The sequence below is a fragment of the Dendrobates tinctorius genome, unplaced genomic scaffold (assembly GCF_039654945.1).
Source record: "Dendrobates tinctorius isolate UK_male_01 unplaced genomic scaffold, ASM3965494v1 ptg000046l, whole genome shotgun sequence".
Lineage (NCBI taxonomy): Eukaryota > Metazoa > Chordata > Amphibia > Anura > Dendrobatidae > Dendrobates > Dendrobates tinctorius.
In genome coordinates, this window is record NW_027361714.1 from 66,663,338 (window position 1) to 66,683,125 (window position 19,788).

The 19,788-nt window shown below is 40.2% G+C and overlaps 1 protein-coding gene across 1 annotated transcript in view; it reads left to right on the forward strand.

Moving 5' to 3' along the window:
* The window catches only part of FRK (fyn related Src family tyrosine kinase), a 142,893-nt gene extending 123,915 nt beyond the window's left edge, over positions 1-18,978 (forward strand). The window contains exons 6-8 of the mRNA XM_073575979.1: positions 7,225-7,406; positions 7,539-7,698; positions 13,955-18,978. Coding sequence (XP_073432080.1) covers positions 7,225-7,406; positions 7,539-7,698; positions 13,955-14,172 — 560 coding nt within the window. The 3' untranslated portion in view covers positions 14,173-18,978. The remainder of the gene's footprint in view (positions 1-7,224; positions 7,407-7,538; positions 7,699-13,954) is intronic.
* Positions 18,979-19,788: the final 810 nt, after the last annotated feature.

Consider the following 19,788-nt stretch of genomic DNA (forward strand, 5'->3'; position numbering starts at 1 on the left):
ATGTATTGTATGTAGTATGTATGTAGTATATATGTGGTATGTATGTGGCATGTAGTATGTATGTAGTATGTATGTAGCATGCATGCAGCATGCAGTATGTATGTAGCATGCATGTAGTATATATGTAGTATGTATGTAGCATGTAGTATGTATGTAGCATGCATGTAGTATATATGTAGTATGTATGTAGCATGTAGTATGTATGTAGCATGCATGTAGTATGTATGTAGTATGTATGTAGTATATATGTAGTATGTATGTAGCATGTAGTATGTATGTAGCATGCATGTAGTATATATGTAGTATGTATGTAGCATGTAGTATGTATGTAGCATGCATGTAGTATGTATGTAGTATGTATGTAGTATATATGTAGTATGTATGTAGCATGTAGTATGTATGTAGCATGCATGTAGTATATATGTAGTATGCATGTAGCATGTAGTATGTATGTAGCATGCATGTAGTATGTATGTAGTATGTATGTAGTATATATGTAGTATGTATGTAGCATGTAGTATGTATGTAGCATGCATGTAGTATATATGTAGTATGTATGTAGCATGTAGTATGTATGTAGCATGCATGTAGTATGTATGTAGTATGTATGTAACATGTAGTATGTATGTAGCATGCATGTAGTATATATGTAGTATGTATGTAGTATGTATGTAGTATGTATGTAGTATGTATGTAGTATATATGTGTTATGTATGTAGTATGTATGTAGTATATATGTGGTATGTATGTAGTATGTATGTAGTATGTATGTAGTATGTATGTAGCATGTAGTATGTATGTAGCATGCATGTAGTATGTATGTAGTATTTTTTTTTTTTTTTAACATTTAACACATTAGCCGGATGATGGGACTACTACTGTCCCATCATTGGCTAATGTGTCAATCACTGTCATGGTAGCAGGCATCGCCAGATGGGACTTGTAGTCCCATCGGACGATGCTTGCACAGACCCCCGGACATCAGCACAGCCCCCCGGCAGGCCGGCACAGCCCCCCGGCAGGCCGGTACAGACCCCCACAGGGTGCACAGACCACCGGCAGGCCGGCACAGCCCCCCGGCAGGCCGGTACAGACCCCCACAGGGTGCACAGCCCCCCGGCAGGCCGGCACAGCCCCCCGGCAGGCCGGCACAGCCCACCGGAGCCTGCACAGCCCCCCTGGCAGGCCGGCACAGCCCCCCGGCAGGCCGGCACAGACCACCGGAGCCTGCACAGACCCCCTGGCAGGCCGGCACAGCCCCCCGAAAGGCCCGTACAGACCCCAGAGAGGCTGTACAAGGGAAAAACAGGATTTTTCTTATTCCGATACCGGAAGTCCCATAGACTTGAATGGGACTTCCGGTATCGGAATCGGCGATACCGATACTTTTTTTTAAGATCGGCCGATCCATTCCGATCCGATACTTTGAAGTATCGGACGGTATCGCTCAACTCTACTCACTACCAAACCTGGCTGGAGATTCGCTGGCACAAACCACACATCGCTCTCCTGCTTGATGGCATTCCAGAGCTCCTGTGCTGTGTGGCTCCGATTCCCCAAAGAAATTAATTTAAGGACGGCCTGTTGACGTTTGGCCACACCTGTGCTCATATCTGGCCTAACAGGCTCACGCAGTGCTGATTCCGAGGAACTAGAGTAGGAGGAGGACTCAATATGTACAGACTGCATTCCTGCAATCCTTGGAGTTGGCAGAATACGTACAGAGCCACTCTCCAGATCTGTACCCGGCTCCACAACATTGACCCAATGGGCAGTGAGGGAAAGGTATCGTCCCTGTCCATGGCTACTGGTCCACGCATCGGTGGTCAGGTGGACCTTGCTACTGACGGCATTTAGTAGCGCATTTTTAATTTTTCCCTCCACATGCTTTTGCAGGACAGGGACGGCTTGCCTGCTGAAATAAAAGCGGCTGGGCACATTGTATTGTGGAACTGCCAATGACATAAAGTTCCGGAAGGTGTCAGTCTCCACCAGCCCGAATGACAGCATCTCAAGGGCCAGTAGTTTGGCAATGCCGGCATTCAGAGCCAGTGCTCAGGGATGGTTTGCCGAGTATGGCCGAACCAGCTGTGTGTGAGCTGGAGGAAGAGGCCCCAACATGAGCTGAAGAGGTGGTAGGTGCTGCTGAAGGTTGGCCTACATCTTCAGTGTGTCTGTGTAACTCCACCTCATGCTTGGTACGCACATGTTTCCACATATTTGTGGTATTGAGGTTGGTCATATTTTTCCCTCGTTTCACTTTCTGATGACACAGGTTGCATTTGACAAAGCAAATGTCATCTGCAACTGTGTCAAAAAAAGACCACGCACTGCAAGTCCTGGGAGCGCCCGTTTTGTGTTTTGGAAGAGGATTGCTCCTCACGGGTGCCAAAGTGGACGCTACAGGCAACCAAGTCTGCCCCCGCCCTCTCCCTCCTCTTTTGGCCGTTCGGGGAATCTCTTCCTCAGAGCTGCTCCCACCACCTTCCTGTGGCTGACGCCATGATGGGTCAAGGACCTCATCATCTCCACTCCCCTCTTCAAGCACCGGCTGGTCCTGGGTTGTCTCGCCAGCACCGTACGCACCAGAAATTGGCAACTGAGTCTCATCATCATCTGATGCATACTGAGGTGTGCTGACCATAGGCACTGGCCCACCCGCCTCTTCAGATTCAGAGGGACAAAGCAGTTGCGCATCACTGCATACTCCCTCTTCTTCACGCTCTAGAATGCTGCTTGGCTGGCCACCTCTTTCCAAGCCAACAGATTCTGAGAACAGAAGTAAAGATTGAGATGGCTCCTGTCCAGGGCTCTCAGACTGCCTGGGCAATTTGGCAGGTGGTGAAGAGACAGATGGTTGCTCTTCAGTGCTCTGGCCTTGGGAGGATGCGGAAGTCATTGAAGTGGATGCATCCATCCGACAACGGCTTCAATTTGTTCGTCACGCAGCAGTGGGGTACGGCGAGGTCCTACAAAGCTGCGCATGAAGGACTGTTGCCTGGTAAAAGTGGGGGATGCCGGGTCACTGGTGGCCGCAGCAGACACCGAATCCCCACGTCCTCTCCCTGCTGAATCCCCCCGTCCTCTCCCTGCTGAAACTCCACGGCCACGACCACGTGCCTTACTCCCTGCCTTCTTCATCTTGGTAGACTGATAAAGATAGGCAGAAAAGTAAAAAAGGGGTGGCTTAGTGTTCTTATTCCTGAACACCTGCTAACCAGTATAAGAAACACTAATTTGGCTAAGAGTGTGTGTACTACACTTTAATATGATCTAATGTGGCCTAGACAACTGTAAAGTGGAGTGTTTGGTGAACTTTATTTCCTTTTTTTTGGGTGGGGGGAAAGGAAAGGATGTGACCAAAGTTTGAAAGCTATAGTATCACAAACTTTTTGGAGTGATTACAATGCAGGAAGCTAACCTACAATGCAATTGATGAGGCTCCAAAAAATAGGGTGATACTAGCCTGGCTGGCCCTGAAGGGCACAAGCAAGCAAAAAGGCTCCTCTATCTAATCCTATATAGTGTTTGCAACCAACCAATGACAATGGATGCGGTTGGAAGCACACTAATATAGGAGCAAAAATCTGGCTAAATTAGCTGCAAAAAAAGGACTATGTATGAGGCAGTGACGCACGCTGAGCGGACTACAGCTAGCGGTGGCTGTAGAACACACTGCAACGTGAGCTGCACTCACACACAGAGAGACCTATCAGACAGCCTAAAACAGTGCAGAGAAATGGGCTATAGCACTGAAAGGCTGCTGAAAGGCTCCGCTGTCCACTCCTTTAGTGTTTGCAACCAACGTATATGGATACGTATGGAAGCACACTATACAGGAGAAAAAAAAGCAGCAATAAAAGAAAAATGTGTATGAGGCAGAGACACACGCTGGCCGGCCTACAAGCAGACGTGCCTGCAGGACACACTACACAGCGTGGGTCTGCACTCACACAGCCCTTGCAGACAGCTGTGAAAACAGCGCTGCTAGGGAAAAGCAAGCTACAGTGGTGGTTTATGTAGCCTGGGTTAAGCACTATATGTTTTGTGGAATCGCTATTTCTAACTGTCCCTCACAGTCTTCAACAGCAGCCTGTCCCTAACCGAATTCACAGCAGAGTGACCTGAAATGGCGGCTGCAGCGCTTTTTATAGTGCATCATGACATCATTTCAGCAGCCAATCACAGCCATGCCAGTAGTTAACATGCCTACATGCCTAACAGGATATGCCCACACTTCTGAGGATCCCCATTGGCTGAATCAAATCGAGCGGGCTCCTAGCATTATGGGAACTTCCGATTCCGGTATTCGATATGAAAAAAGTATCGGAACTAAGTATCGGAATTCCGATACAGCTAATATCGGCCGATACCAGATACTTGCGGTATCGGAATGCTCAACACTAATTATTACCTTTATGCATTATTTGCAGTTTATTTTTCACTTTTTAGTTCAGGATATTTATGTTTTTTGCTTTCTGCTTTCTCTGGCTAATGGTCATGTGTTAATATGCACTTACATTGTGCATACACATTAACTTACTTTTCTCAGTTCAGATTCGTTTTTTATTCATTTCATTGTGCATTCAGTGCATATATGGGTGTGACCTCCCTCTTTCTGAGCTGGGAAATCCACCCAGTCTGGCCTATGCTTTTACTAGTGGTTCAGTCCCTCGATCCTTGTTCACATTCACGTCACTTGGCAAGTGACAAGGTTTTAAATACTAGAGTAGGGACTGTCCCACAAGGGTTGCCGTAACGTGGCGGGATGGCTTGTACATTATTTTGATCAAAATTATGTTTACTAAATACCCTTATTATTATTATTACTTTTATGCATTATTTGCAGTTTATTTTTTACTTTTTAGTTCAGGATATTTGTGTTTTTTGCTTCCTGTTTACTCTGGTTAATGGTCATGTCTTAATATGCGCTTACATTGTGCACACACATTAACTTACTCTTCTCAGTTCAGATTCGTTTTTTATTTTTTTTTTATTTACAGCATGTATTTTAGTAAATTTAAAGGGGTATTCTCATCTCCAAGATTCTTTCTCAATATCTAGTAGATGTAACAATAATATTCGCAAATACCATTAATTAGAAATATATTATAGTTTTTCTGATATGCTATTTTTCTTTCCTCATGTGCAGGCATTACAGGACCTTATGTATCCGTGGTTACAACCACTAGCAACTAGCAAACTGTCACTGTAACTGTCACTGTAACTTGTAACAATGGATACCTAAGGTCCTGTAATGCCTGCACATGAGCAAAGAAAAATAGAAAATCAGAAAAACAATACTGCAATACTAATTAGAGGTATTTGATAATATTATTATTATATATTCACTACATATTGGGATATGATCTTGGAGATGGGAATATCCTTTTAATAAAAGTTAAGTCTTATGGCTTGTTAGAGTGTAATCCAATATGGGGTTCTCCCCTTTTTGTATAATACTCATATATTTTAATCCTACAAAATCCCTGACTTGGAAAATGTACCTAGAATAATTGATGCTGTTTTGAAAGCAAAGGGCGGTCCATCAAATATTCATTTGATTTAGATTTCTCTTACCTTATTTTACTTACATTTCAATTTTTGAAAGCAGTCTTACGTTGTAGAATTTTTTCCACACCAGCTTAAACTATTGCACAGTATTGTACGTGAATTCAGATGTTATATCATATTTTGAAGTTGTTTTTTTAATCTCTTGGTTCCATAAAAAATAGCACAGCCCCTGGTTAAAAAGTAAGAGTTCTGATACTGTGATAAAACTTAACTTTAAGGCTATGGGCCCACGTAGCGTTTTAAAACGCTCACTAAAAACCGGACTCCTTCCCAGAAATCGCGTGGTTTTTCCGCGCGATTTCACCGCGATTTTACCGCGATTATGATCGCGATTTTGCCGTGATTTTCGCGTGCGATATTCAAGCACTTTCCAAGCGATTTGAAGCATCGCTTGGAAAGTGATTGACAGGTTGGTCACACTCGTCAAACATAGTGTTTGACAAGTGTGACCAGGTTTTTACTATTGAGGCCGCCTATGCGGCATCAATAGTAAAAGATAGGATGTTAAAATGCTAAAAAAAAATTTAAAAATCGGGGTATATTTACCTTCCGGCGTCCCGCGCTGCCATCCCGGGCCACAGCGTTCCCAGTAATGCCTTGTGAGACCTGTGATGACGTAGTCTCGCGTTGCTATAGTGATCTTGCGAGACCGCTAGAGTCACACGAGACTACGTCATTACAGGGCCTTGCCGCAAGGCATTACTGGGAACGCTTAGGACGGGAATGCAGCGCGGGACACCGGAAGGTAAATATACCCCGATTTTTTATTTTTTATTCTTTTTTTTTACAGGGGTATGGTACCCAGGGCCTGGAGGACAGTCTCCTCTCCTCCACACCGTGGGTACCAACCGCACATGAGACGCTTAACTTCCCGCATGGTGGGCATAGCCACATGCGGGAAGTCAGCGATTCTCATGCATTCCTATGGGTGCGGAATCGCGGCAATTCTTTGCGATTCCGCACAAAAGAATGAGCATGCTGCGATTTTTTCCGCGATGCGATTCCGCCACGGAAAAAAGTGCAGCATTAGCACAGCATGTGCGGAATGCCATAGAAATGCATGGGGGGCGTTCTGTGCACGATTTTTAAACGTTTTCGCTGCGTTTTCGCGCCGAAAATCGCGGCAAAAACGCTTAAAAATCGCTACGTGGGCACACAGCCTAACACAATATAATAGCCAAGCATAATTCACTTATGTGATCTACACAGGAACTTAGGTTGATGAGTGTTTGTTAGTTTTGTTTATATTTATAGGATTTTTTAAAAATTTTTTAATTTCCCTTTTTAGATTATAACATAGCTCTCAACCCGTTAAGGAGCGGGCGATTCTTCATATTTGCTCTTTGGTCTTTTGCTCCCCTTATTCGAAGAGCCACAACTTTTTTATTTTTCCATCAACATAGCCGTATAAGGGCTTGATTTTTGTGGAACGAGTTTGGGTGGTTGACAGTTTGTTAAAGAACTATACCATATGGTTCCATAATAAGGTCAAGTGCATGAGGCTAAAGAAGTTTGCTTTTTAGTTGCTTAGTTGAAAATGTAAATAATAGTAATAGTTGATAAATGTTTTTTGCAGATGACATGAACAATTAAAATGCTTTTACTCTGTGATAAAGGGTTAACCAACTTCTTATTTCTTTAATATTTCAGATGATAATGGTGCGACAATAAAAGTACCCCAACAGGTAGACATAGGTGCACAAGTGGCATCAGGGATGGCTTATCTGGAAACACAAAACTTCATCCACAGAGATTTAGCAGCTAGAAATGTACTTGTTGGAGAAAATAGTGTATATAAGGTGGCCGATTTTGGACTTGCCAGAGTTTTTGGGGTAAGTCTAAAGATCATGAGATATTCTGTTTCTGCATAGAAATTACATTTCATGCTTTTTGCACCATGATGATGTGTTGAAGACATCTCCGGCTTCATAACAAACCTTTCTCATTCTTGATTTCTTTTAAAGGATGGTAATGTGTACCAGGCCAAAAATGATGCAAAGCTTCCTCTGAAATGGACAGCACCAGAAGCAATCCGAAAAAACGAATTTAGTGTTAAATCTGATGTTTGGTCGTTTGGCATTCTTCTCTATGAAATAACAGCATATGGAAAGATGCCATATCCTGGTAAGTTCCTGTGTAATTCTGACACTACTATGTGTAAACATCATTTCTCTTATATAATATCTATGAGACTTAACTTTTAAACAGAATCTGTCAACATGTTTTTGCTGCCCAATCTGAGTAGGGACCTTGATTGTAATGGTGAGTCACATGGCTTTTGCTGTAATTTTGATAAAACATTGTTTTGTCTGCACAGCCTCTGCTAGTCCACTCATCATGAGCTTTTGTTTTGTAGTCCTTATATTCATGATCTCTGGCTATCCTCATTCCTCACCACTGAAAACTTTCTGTTTATGACAGAAAGCTATCAGTTATGTGGGTGGGATTATGCACAGCTTTGCACCGAGAGAACTAACAGAGATGCAGCAGTTAAAACAGTGATTTTAACAAAACTACAGCAAGTCCTTAATCCTGTTTTCTGCTGCTTGGAAAGCAATCTGGTGACTGATTCAGTTTACCTGTACATAACAGTATAAACTAGTGATCAAATTTAAAGAAGTAGTCAACTAAGTACTGTACTATTGTAGAGTCGTGGGCCGGACTGGGGGGTGGTCCCTCGATAGACCGCACAGAGACAAAACAGAGACAAGATGGAGGCAGTTTCTGGGTGCAACAGGTCCAAGTTTATTCCACTCGCCGTCCACCTGATGGCCTCTGCAGCACACCGCACTTCTCTTTACCTCACGGCCCACCATTTCCAGTGCCGCTTCACACACCGTACGTTAAACTAGGGACGTACATACACGTACCGTCCCTTCTTCACTGTTTGACGCTCCTGACAGGTCCATCACTGTGGCCGCCTTAGGCCCGTAAACCAACAGCAATTTTACTGATCAGGCGTCGTGTCAAATACGGTGTCCCACACCCAGTGTCTCGTCTCCACTGCAGTTCTTCCTGTCAGGACCACCCCCTGACGTTCTCTCTCCTCAGTCCCCCTGGTTCGGTTCTCCTCAGAGCGCACAGACTGTCGTAGTCGTCCTGTCACCTGAGCTCCCCCTGGGGACTGGAACTTTCTGGAACCCTCCCTCAGTATTTATACCTTTCCTGGTTCCCTGTAACTCCGCCCCCATGACCAACGGTTTCCTAAGCCCTAAGCTGATGTCAAGTCATTTGCTCACACTCCTCCCTGCCCTCTAATGGTCAACCCAGGTACTGCACGTCCACTACACTTTCCTAGCTGTTTCCCCACTGTAGTAACTGACAACTATCTGAACTGTGCAAACCTTTCCTTCTCTATACTGACAGGTCCATCCGTCCGTCAGGTCACCTTCCCTACATTATGAGCGACTAAGCTCAGCACTGTAAGGTATTTGCTGATTTATATACAGAAGATAAAGCATTGGTATACAGAAATAACATCAGGTAGATTAACTAAAGGAATTGTCCAGAATGATAATGAAAGAGTCTACTTTTTCAAAGGCAATATTTTAGTTTAGTCATATGCATTTGTATGGGAATTGCAACATTATACAATACATGCAATGGACAAGAGTATTGTGTTTTTTTTTCTAATCATTGACTGTCTTTTAATACAATCGAAACCAATAGCCAGTAAAAGAATGTAAACTTAAATCAGAGGACAGTAATCCAACAGATAGGTACAAGCAGTATATATACACATCACCAACATAAGGTTTATACTGAAGGACCTCTGAGTCAGTAAACATTCATTTAAGGCAAAGGGCTGATGAAGAGCTCTGTCTGACCTTGAAACCCATTGTCCAATAAAACTGAACTATGTCCATCTTCTGAAAATTTTCATTGTCCGGAGAGCTGCCACAATCATTGTCAACTCTTCCAGGACAATATATACCATGGTTAACTGACTGAATTAATGAAAAGAAACATGGCACCACATTGTGAAATATCCAGGATAGATATGGCAATGCCACAGAGCTATAGATTTACTCATCACATTATGGTGCTGTGGAGATATCAGGCACAACACTGCTTTAAGGTTTTAGGTAGTTTTTAACAACCGCAACACCAGCTGCTGCTCCTTCTTCAAAGTGGACCAAGCACCAAGGAACCAGAACCTTCATTAGGCACAGAAAGTAGATAACAGGTTAAATCTGACATAGAAACTGCAGAAACCAAAGACAGGTTCTAGCTCCAGATAAAACCATTGTTTATTTGGAAAATTTATTTTTTTTTAAAATACATCCTTGACGTGAGGAATAGAGAGGGAGGGTAGAAGGCCAAGTAACGCGTCTCGAAGGCAACTCCTGCGCTTTTTGTCACAGCTGCTGTAACAAACACCAGGGATATATACATGCATATTGAATAAGAAAAGAAGGGCAAATAACATCATTGGGTGGTAACAAAGGTAAAAACACACAGATAAAAAAAACCCTGGCATTTGACAATTGGATGAAGTACTTCTGATTGGAACCAGTCACTGGAATCGAGCTCGGTACTGCTACCATAATGACCACTGGCCCACTGTGCAAGAATACAGAGTAACAATTCATTAAGTGAAATAAAGCAAATGCTTTACAAGAACTATTCATAAAGGTGTACATGGATAGATTGAAGCCCTGGGCTCAAGCACTGCAGAGAAGTAATCCACAAGCAATATAATATAGTAATTATACTAACAGACGATCAAGACACTTAGGGCATTTTAGCCATTTAATATAATCCATTTGCCCGGAGCTTGAGATTATGTTAATCTGCAAGGATTCTCTTTGTCAGGCTAAGTTCACACAAGCAAATAAAAAATTGTTCGCTTTTCATCTAGAAAATATGATTTTTTTATTTGTACATAATCCATATGTCATCTACTTTTATACATCAGCAGTTATTCAACTTTACCAGACAAAAACAGTTTCCTATGTTACAGAATTGCAATGTACTGCATGCATAAAAATCGGATAGTATCTGGTTAATCCATACAGGAGCCAATTTTTTTTGCTCATCCATAGGCATTCAAGTCTAGTCTCATCCAAAATACAGAAGAGACAAGTGCATGGTGCAATTTTTTTTTCTTCATGCAGATATTTACTCACATATTAAATGCAGATTATACATTTAATGTCTGTTCATTAAAATTCTATTACTGTATAGATGTTAAATCAGTATAGAGGAATTATTGAAAAGCCCTATTAATAAGTTACCATACAGTGCAACGTGCTGAATCAAGTCCTCACCGCCTCTATTTGTATCTTTGCCAAAATTGAAATTTTTGGCCACTATTAGTCCTGATTTTTGTATCTGTTTGTCTTTTTTCTTTAATTACCCATTTCCACATAACGTTCAGGATCAACTGCAACTCAGATATGGCCAGGACAACATTAGCTTTGTATTAGCATTCCCTTTCTTGGCTAATCATACATTTTTTTAATAATATTTTAATTAGAATTTTTAGGATTACAAAAGCATATATAAACAAAGTTATTAGAGTAATAAATGGTTAATTTGACGAACAGAAGAAAAATTTATATAACCTTTTTGATATACATCAATTTAGCAGTATTAGGGATGGGCGAATCTACTCGTTAGGACTCGTTACTCTGCGAGTAGTAGGGGACTCGCAGGAGTCGGTACTCTGCGAGTTTCCAAGCGATTACTCGCACAGTAACGAGTCCAATGCAAATAAGGCTAAGTGCACACGTACCGGAAATCTCGCGGAAATTACCGCGAGAATTCCGGAATTCCATTCCGCGGGAAAATCGCATTTTAAATTCCCGCGATTTTCCCGCGGAAAAACTAGCATTTTGCAAGCGTAATTAGCTTGCAAAATGCTAGCATTTTCCAAGTGATCTGTAGCATCGCTTGGAGAACTGATTGACAGGTTGGTCACACTCGTCAAACATAGTGTTTGACAAGTGTGACCAACTTTTTACTACTGAGGCCGCCTATGCAGCATCAGTAGTAAAAGAAAAAATGTAAAAAAAAATAAAAAATGGTGTTATTCTTACCCTCCGACGTCCTGCGAAAATGCCCGCGATGACGTCCGTTCTCGCGGGATCGCGATGTCTCGCGGTCATTCGCGATGACGTCGCGCGAATGACCACGAGACTTCGCGATCCCGCGAGAACGGACGCCATCGCGGGCATTTTCGCAAAGGACTACTGGGAACGGATGCGTGGAGAGGCAGGAAGGCTGCGCGGGATGTCGGAGGGTGAGAATAACAATATTTTTTATTTTTAAATTCTATTTTTTACAGGGATATGGTACCCAAAGCCTGGAGGACAGTCTCCTCCTCTCCTCCGGACCGTGGGTACCATCCGCAATTGTTCTGCTTACTTTCCGCATGGTGGGCACAGCCACATGCAGGAAGTAAGCGGAACAAAAAAAATGGCAGCACAGGAATCGCTGCAATACTCGCATCCCCATTCATTAACATTGGACTCGCTAGACTCGCAACGAATAGCGAGTTTCCGAGTCGGACTCATTAGAGTCTAGCGATTCCGAGTATTTCAGGATTCGCCCATCCCTAAGCAGTATACATTTCTGTGCAATACGTTAATGAACAATTTAGTAAGCTTTATCAGTGATGTCCGAGCGCGAATAACAATTTCCAATGTCTCCTCCTGTCTGTCATCAAGGAAAATGATAGTGATTGTAGAGGAAATAGTAGTAGAGGAGCTCATCCTCATGTAATCAGTATGTTTATTTTATGAGCATCAGAATTTTACCACTTTCTTCATAATTTTGAATATTTCCTTTTTACTCTAGAATTGACTTTGTTGTTAGTATATTAATCTTAATAAATACGACATTCTAATAAAGGATTTACTATTTTGTTTTAAAAAAATGAATTGATACTCTTTTTCCCATCATAGTAGCTTAGTGGTTAAAGAGATCTCGTCACTTGCCATAAATATACAATTTTTTTTATCTTGTGTAAAAGCCATCGTTATGAATCTAGTGCTGTTTTTCTTTTGTTTTTCACTTCTCCATTTCTGAGATATAGCTTTCATGCCATATAAATCAAGTCTTTTTTGCCAAGTGGGCTGGTCCCAAACTTTTCTCTATTAGAGTCTTCTTTAGCGCCATGACTCTTGTCTAACAATACTAGATTTATAAACATGGAAGAGGTGGCCATATCTTAGAGACCAAGAGGCAAAGGAACAAAAAAATTACCCATACCAGATTCATTTACTATAAGTAAAAAAAATACATTTTAATACCAGTTGACTACTGACCTGAGGAAGATACCATCCCAGGCCTGAATAGCATGATTGCCAGGTCCCTTATTACTATTGTTACTATTATTGATGAGAAAAGGCCTAATCATTTCTCATACTTATTGACCATGTCCATCACTCCACAACCCATTTATACCCTTTCATGTCAGGATCCTGTAAAACTATTATTGATGAGAAAAGACCTAATCATTTCTCATACTTATTGACCATGTCCATCACTCCACAACCCATTTATACCCTTCCATGTCAGGATCCTGTAAAAAAAGTGTGTAAAAACAATAATACAAGGAATTCAAATGAATAGAATAAACCAGAAATTCCCTAGGTGACATCTATAAAAAATCAACTTCCTGAAAGACATAGTAGAAAAAGGGAAAAAGTATAAAAGAAATATAAACTGCAGCTCTCTGTCATCTTTGATTTAGAAATATTGACTATGTGAAAAGTACGTAAAGACAATAACATAAGGAGTGTATATAAGTAAGAAAAATCAGAAATTCCTTAGAATACATTTATCTACTTGGTCATTTCATACCTTATCTTATGTTTGTTGGCTATTTTTCATCTTTCTTTCCATATATTAACTATCTGAAAAGTATGAATAGATATGAGAAGCGTAAATGAATAGAATAAATCAGAAATTCCATAGGGGTGACTTGACTTCCAATGAGGAGGAAATGTTTAGTGTTGTTGCCCCTCTCGATGAATGTTATTAACCGATGGCTCATAAAACATTCTAAGCGAGACAATAAGAGCACACAATGATGAGATCACATTTTCTTTTAATTGAAATTATCCATCTATTATTAAAATAAAGCAAAGCATTCTTAACATATTCTTGTAAATTTCACTTTCATTTGAAATTCTTTAATAAAGAACCCAGCGTGCAGAGAGAAATTATAACTATGGTTTACCTGCAGTCTCGCCAGCTGAGCAATTTCATGTTTTTTAATTGCTGATCAAGGTCTCTTTACTTTAACTGAAAAGACAAGGTCATCATGTACTTAAAGGAATCCCACAGTGCACATTGATGGAAATGATTCCCTTATGTAAATTTTAAAATTACACGGATTGTTTTTAGCTTTTTTATTACTTCTCTTGTGCAGGCATGACTGGACGGCAGGCATTAGAAAAACTCGACCAAGGCTATAGGATGCCCAAACCATTCAACTGTCCCCAGGACCTTTATGGCATCATGTTGGAATGCTGGAATGCAAATCCAGAAAACCGGCCAACCTTTGAGACCTTACAGTGGAAGCTGGAGGATTATTTTGAAACGGAATCTTCATCTTACCATGACGCAAATGCATTTACAAATAGCTAGAATCCATAATAAGATAGAATGAAAATCTACAAGACTTGTTTTAGATATTCTTAGTGACTAATATTGAAGGAGAATCAAAAATGACATCATTTCAACAAGTCTTTGAGCTGAGAAACCGCTACCTGAAGAAAATATTCACATGATATTAAAAGCTTGTGAAGAAAATAGCACTTTCATATGAGATAAGCACTCCAGAGACATACTGTAGGCATTTAGAGTTTACATAGAGTTCAACAAAATGTGATCTTTCTATGGTTTTGGTATTCTAACACACAGTAAGTAAATATATTGCAACCCAAAATGTATAATATATAACCATGGAAAGAAAAGTAGATAAACTTATGTCCCATGTACTGAGCCTAACTCTTCCACTAACAATACACAGAGAGTTCCTGAAATTTCTGATAGCTGTTATAGTCTAAAGCTGTCATACATTGAGCCTCCTCAATCCCACCTATGAAAGATGTCATGGTAAAAAAGGGTTATTTCTTCCCATGGGAGGTAAGTAGTTGCCAGAAGTAACTAGCAATGCCTTATTCCCTTATTCTCTTATCCTTATTGTAAAAATATACATGAGTAGGCAAGCTCAAGAAAGCAATTGGTTGTGGGTTAAACTGACTATTTTCTCTCTGCCTATCTGAAAAAGCAATTTATATTTAATTTCTCAGAGAAGCATTGCATGGTCTAAAAGGCTCCTTACCCTGGCATGTCAAGCATTTCTCTCTCCATAGGGAGAAACATTAACTCTTAGACCCTAGTCAGGTCTCTCATACAACCAAATCAGACCACATGCTTTGCACTGAGGAGGGGCAACACCCCAAAACATGTTTGTGCAAATTGAGATTCTGGTTTGGCTTTTATGCTTAGTCATGTTGCAAGGATAATTAATGGTAGCACTAGAATTAAAGTCATCTTCCTTTCTGAAGAGGCAAATTGCAAACTGACTATCTGTAACACTCCCTATGCTTTCTTGTTAAGAACATAACTATATGCCAGTGTCCTGGTCGGATGGCACCAGGCATGCAGATGGAAGATTTTCTACAAAGAGGCACAGAGTTTCACAGCGAACAGCAAGACTCATTCAGAGATGAGAGTAGTGAAAAAAAATCTTTATAGCTAGATGGAGAATTTATCCAGAAGATTAACATTGGATTGTATTTGCTTAACCAAGATTACAGAGTCAGAGGTATCCCCTGTTCTTAATGCAAATGATATCTCATGCAAGGAGGTATGTACAGATACCCAGGTCATGTTTACAAGTGTAGTGCACAATATGCAGTCAGACAGATACAAGGGCCTAGATGAAGGATGTGGAGGTGAATGTTAGTTTCCGGTTTAGTATTGGAAGGCAGGGTCAGAAGGTTGGGTCGGGGACGGTACACAGTGAATTCAGGTAGTTACGCAAATGAAAACAGAAAAACACAAAGGAGATTGACCTTGTAGGCTGAAAATTAAGCAATCAAAAATTGGAGTTAATCCCCTTTAAAATAATCACATGCCAAGCACCAATCTTGCATCCGTAGTCACTCAAGAGAAAGAACCAAGAAAGCAGAGAACCGTAGCACCCTGGCGTTATATTGAAATCAAAGTTTTAGGTAGGGTGACACACTTCACTGTGGCAAACAATTTAGTATGACCAGTTTTACATGCCTGATTCTTATTTTCTCATTATCATAAAGATATAGCTTAAGTTGTAGATCTTGCATAAATTATCATGTAAGGGCTTTTACATGTACATACATTTTTTGCTTTACTGATTTTTTAACATATCAAACCAAGATATATATATATATATATATATATATATTCAAAAGGGAAATACAGTCAAAATGGTCTTCAGGCATCATATAAGTAAAAGCTGTGAACTAAAAATTTTACAGAAGAAAATGATACTGCTGAAAATGGTGGCCAAAATTCAATGTGATCATCTTGACTGAATACACTTACACTTACCGTAAGTTGATCAGCTTAGAGATTTTCATTTTTCTTAGTTAAAGCCAGTATGAAATTGGCTAGTCAATAGTTTAAATCAGACTGTGGCTGCCATTTTTTTAAAAATGTCTTGCATATATGTAATCTTAAAGTTGTCTTAAACATTAAATACATAATTAAATATCTTCATTAAATTGTTGGGGCTACTATATATTGTTACTATTATTTTAAATACCTTAATAATGGACATAGATAGTTATATTGTATCACTTGATAACTGGTTGAAATTCATTAAGATTGACATTTTATACTCTGCCAGAGAAAAGCCAGCCATAAACATCAGATGGCTGTCAGCTGAACATTGCTTCGCTCTATCGTTTGGCCGGTAGCCAGCTTAGCCATATCTCCTATACACAGGAGTGCTCATTTGGTAAAAAAATTGAACATGCCCAATCAACATCCCATCCTTCAATCAATTGGCCAGTGCTCCATACACATTAAACTGTCAGCCGAATCCATCAATTTTGGAGGGTTCGGCCAAAATTATATTAATGAGTATAGAGGCTTTTAGATGTGTCAAATTCCAAGTTTGGTTCATCTTTCAGTTGCCTTGAGTCAGAAATGTGTCACTGACTGGCATACATCTTTTGCTATAATTTATGCCAAATTTTTTTATATTAACTATATATCAGCACCAGGCATGACACCCTAAGTGTATGCTCTACCCACATTTTTTTCAAAAAGTTGGCAGAACTGGTGTAAATGTTGTGAATTTTCTGACTAAAAGGGCTTCATAAATTGACCCCTTAAATAGAGCAGAAATGTCATGCCCATGTGGTGGTGAACAAAACATTTGAATTTTTTTCCTCTGAAGCCCCAGTGCTTTTGCAGTCTTTTTGCTTTTGTGTTTAATGCATATGGACAAGTGCACATATGTGCCTATTGAGCATGTGTGTGTGTGTAATAAACAAAAATAAGGAATTTAAAAAACCCTTCAGCAAAGGGTACAATAAAAAGAATAATTTTCGCTGAGGTTTCTTGCTTCTTTAGATAATTCACAGTATTGGAACATCCATTATACTCACAGCAGTTTTGCTGACACCCCAATTTAAATCAATAGGCACTAACATACCATAGTTAAGGTTAAAGTTGATCCCCACTTTGCTTCCAATCTTCTGTGAAGGTTTTCCACAATATTTTTGAGTGTGTTTGAGAATTCTTGCCTTTTCATCCAGTTGAGCATTTTTGAGGTCACAGACTGATGCTGGATGATGTGGCCTGACTTGCAATTTTCATTCTTAACCCCATTAAACCCTGTTGGATGAAGAAGGTCAAGGCTTTGTGAGGAACAGTGAAGTTCTTTCATACCTAACTCACCCAACCATGCCTTACTTTTGGGCCCAGTCATGCTGAGATGTTAAAAAGGCCTTCCCCAAACTGTTCTCCAGAAGTTGTAAGCATACAATTGACCACAATATCTTGTTGAAGTATTAAGAGTACCCATCATATGTACTAAGGGGTCTTGGCCAACCCAGAAAAACAGCCTCATAGTATTATTCTTCCTCCACCAAACGTTACAGATGGTGAAGCTAAGTCAGGAAAGTAACATTCTCTTGGCATCTGCCAATCCCAGACCGGTCCAATGAACTACCACATAGAGTAGGTTAATTTTTCAATACACATAACACAATCCTCATAAAACTGCTTAAGTGTTTATTGGTGGCGTGCGTTACACCACTCTATCCAACCTTTAGCATTGTTCTAGGTTACGTAAGGTTCGCATTCAGCTTATCAGCCATGGTAACTTGTGCAGTGATGCTCCCAGTGCACATTTTTTGTGCTCATGCTAAAGGCAAAAGAGGTTTCAAACTTTGTAGTTATTGAGTGAGCCGAGTGTTGGTGACGTTTGTGCGCGCTAATACTCTAGGTATGTAACTTTTACATGTTCTGCTGTGGCTCCTGAGAACTGCCAATTTCAATAATACAAGATCTGATCATGGAATACTTAGTGGGGGAAGAAATTGCAATAACTGACCAGTTAAAAGTGTGGCATCCTATTACAGTACCTCTATTATATTCGTTGATGAAGTGTGCCCCAATACATTTATTCATAAAATGTGTATGTGTGTAATGTGTTTTTTGTATATTTGTAATGCAGTATGTAATGTGTATATTCATGTATCATATAGCAGTACTATATGTGCATGCAGTATAACAGCACTGTTAATGTAAAGTATTATATTGCATTACATTTTTAAAAGGGGTGACAAATTTAGCCAAGTTCTATATTTGAGTCTGCTCCGGGGATTCAACGATATACAAAATCTTTAACCTTCATACAGAAAAGATTAGCTACAGCTCTGTTAACATACTATACTCTGATAAATCAGGAAATGCAGCCTATATTATATGCTCTGCAATATGGGACCTATAATATAAAGAATTTATCCATACTCTCAAATTTAAACCTGTGCGGATTTAAAATTCATGCAATGTTTCTGTTCTAATGTACTTGCGGTTGTATATTTTATGCAGACTGCTCTTGATATTTTATAACATTTTATTCAAGAAGCATTTTTCCACCGTGAAGCAGGTCTGTGTTTGTATCATTTATGCATCTTTTCTACATCTACAATGACAGTAAACTTATTATGAATTCTGAGAAAATGCCTACAATTACTTAACTGTGTTTTGACTTCAATTTTAGTAATCAATGTCACATTGTAAATAAAATAGAAGTTGCATAAATGTGTGTTCTTTGACATTTGCTGCAAAAATGTTAGGATCAGCTGCTCTATTGTATGCTTATTATAGACTAACATACAACATTAAAGAAAATAAAGTCATGAAATTAAAGATATAATTTATAAATTACTTTTGATCCGAATTTTTTTTTCTGAAAGCATTACTTCAATACAATGTGAACCGATAGGTAGTACTTTTTAATATACATTAATTCAAATGAAGAGGAGAGAATAGTTCAGCACTCTATCTGATTCTAGTTACCTACTTTGGCAGACGTTAGCTAGGTTAGATAGTGTCACGACTCTGTTGTCGGGTGTTCTGGGACCAGGGGCTCCTTCCCTGTCCCTAACGCTAGGGGTGCCCTAGCTCTCCCTGTTCCCTGGGTTGCATCTGATGGTGAAGACGCTGATGTGGATACCTTTCCTTAGCTCCTGAATCCACCCTCATTCTGTACCCTTCACCCAAACAGGGAAGAGGGACGTACTAGCGTACCATAATATACCAACCAGACTAACAATGTAGTACAAACAGGGATAACGAGAAATACCAATCATACAAATATACTCACACAAACAACAGAGAAATGCACCAGGGCGTGGAGGATGAGGTTAAACCAAAGTAGGAGGATAAGGTCACAGATAACCTCCAGCCATGCTCTAACTCTGACAATGAGTGCTAGCCAGGGCTCAGATTATATAGGAAATGGGAGTGGCAAACAATGAATAGCTGAGAGCCTTTATGCAGGAAAGTTTCCAAGAGCTCTCAACGGAGCAGATTAACCCCTGCACTGCTAAAAGAAACTTACACCATTTAATATAAAGATGAAGTGCTTCTAAACAGTGCAAGAGAAGGCGAAATCAGACGCTGCGGTCTCTTGGCTTCTCTCTGTCGTGGTAAACCCGTGACAGATAGACTGACTATATAGGCAACTTTGGGTAT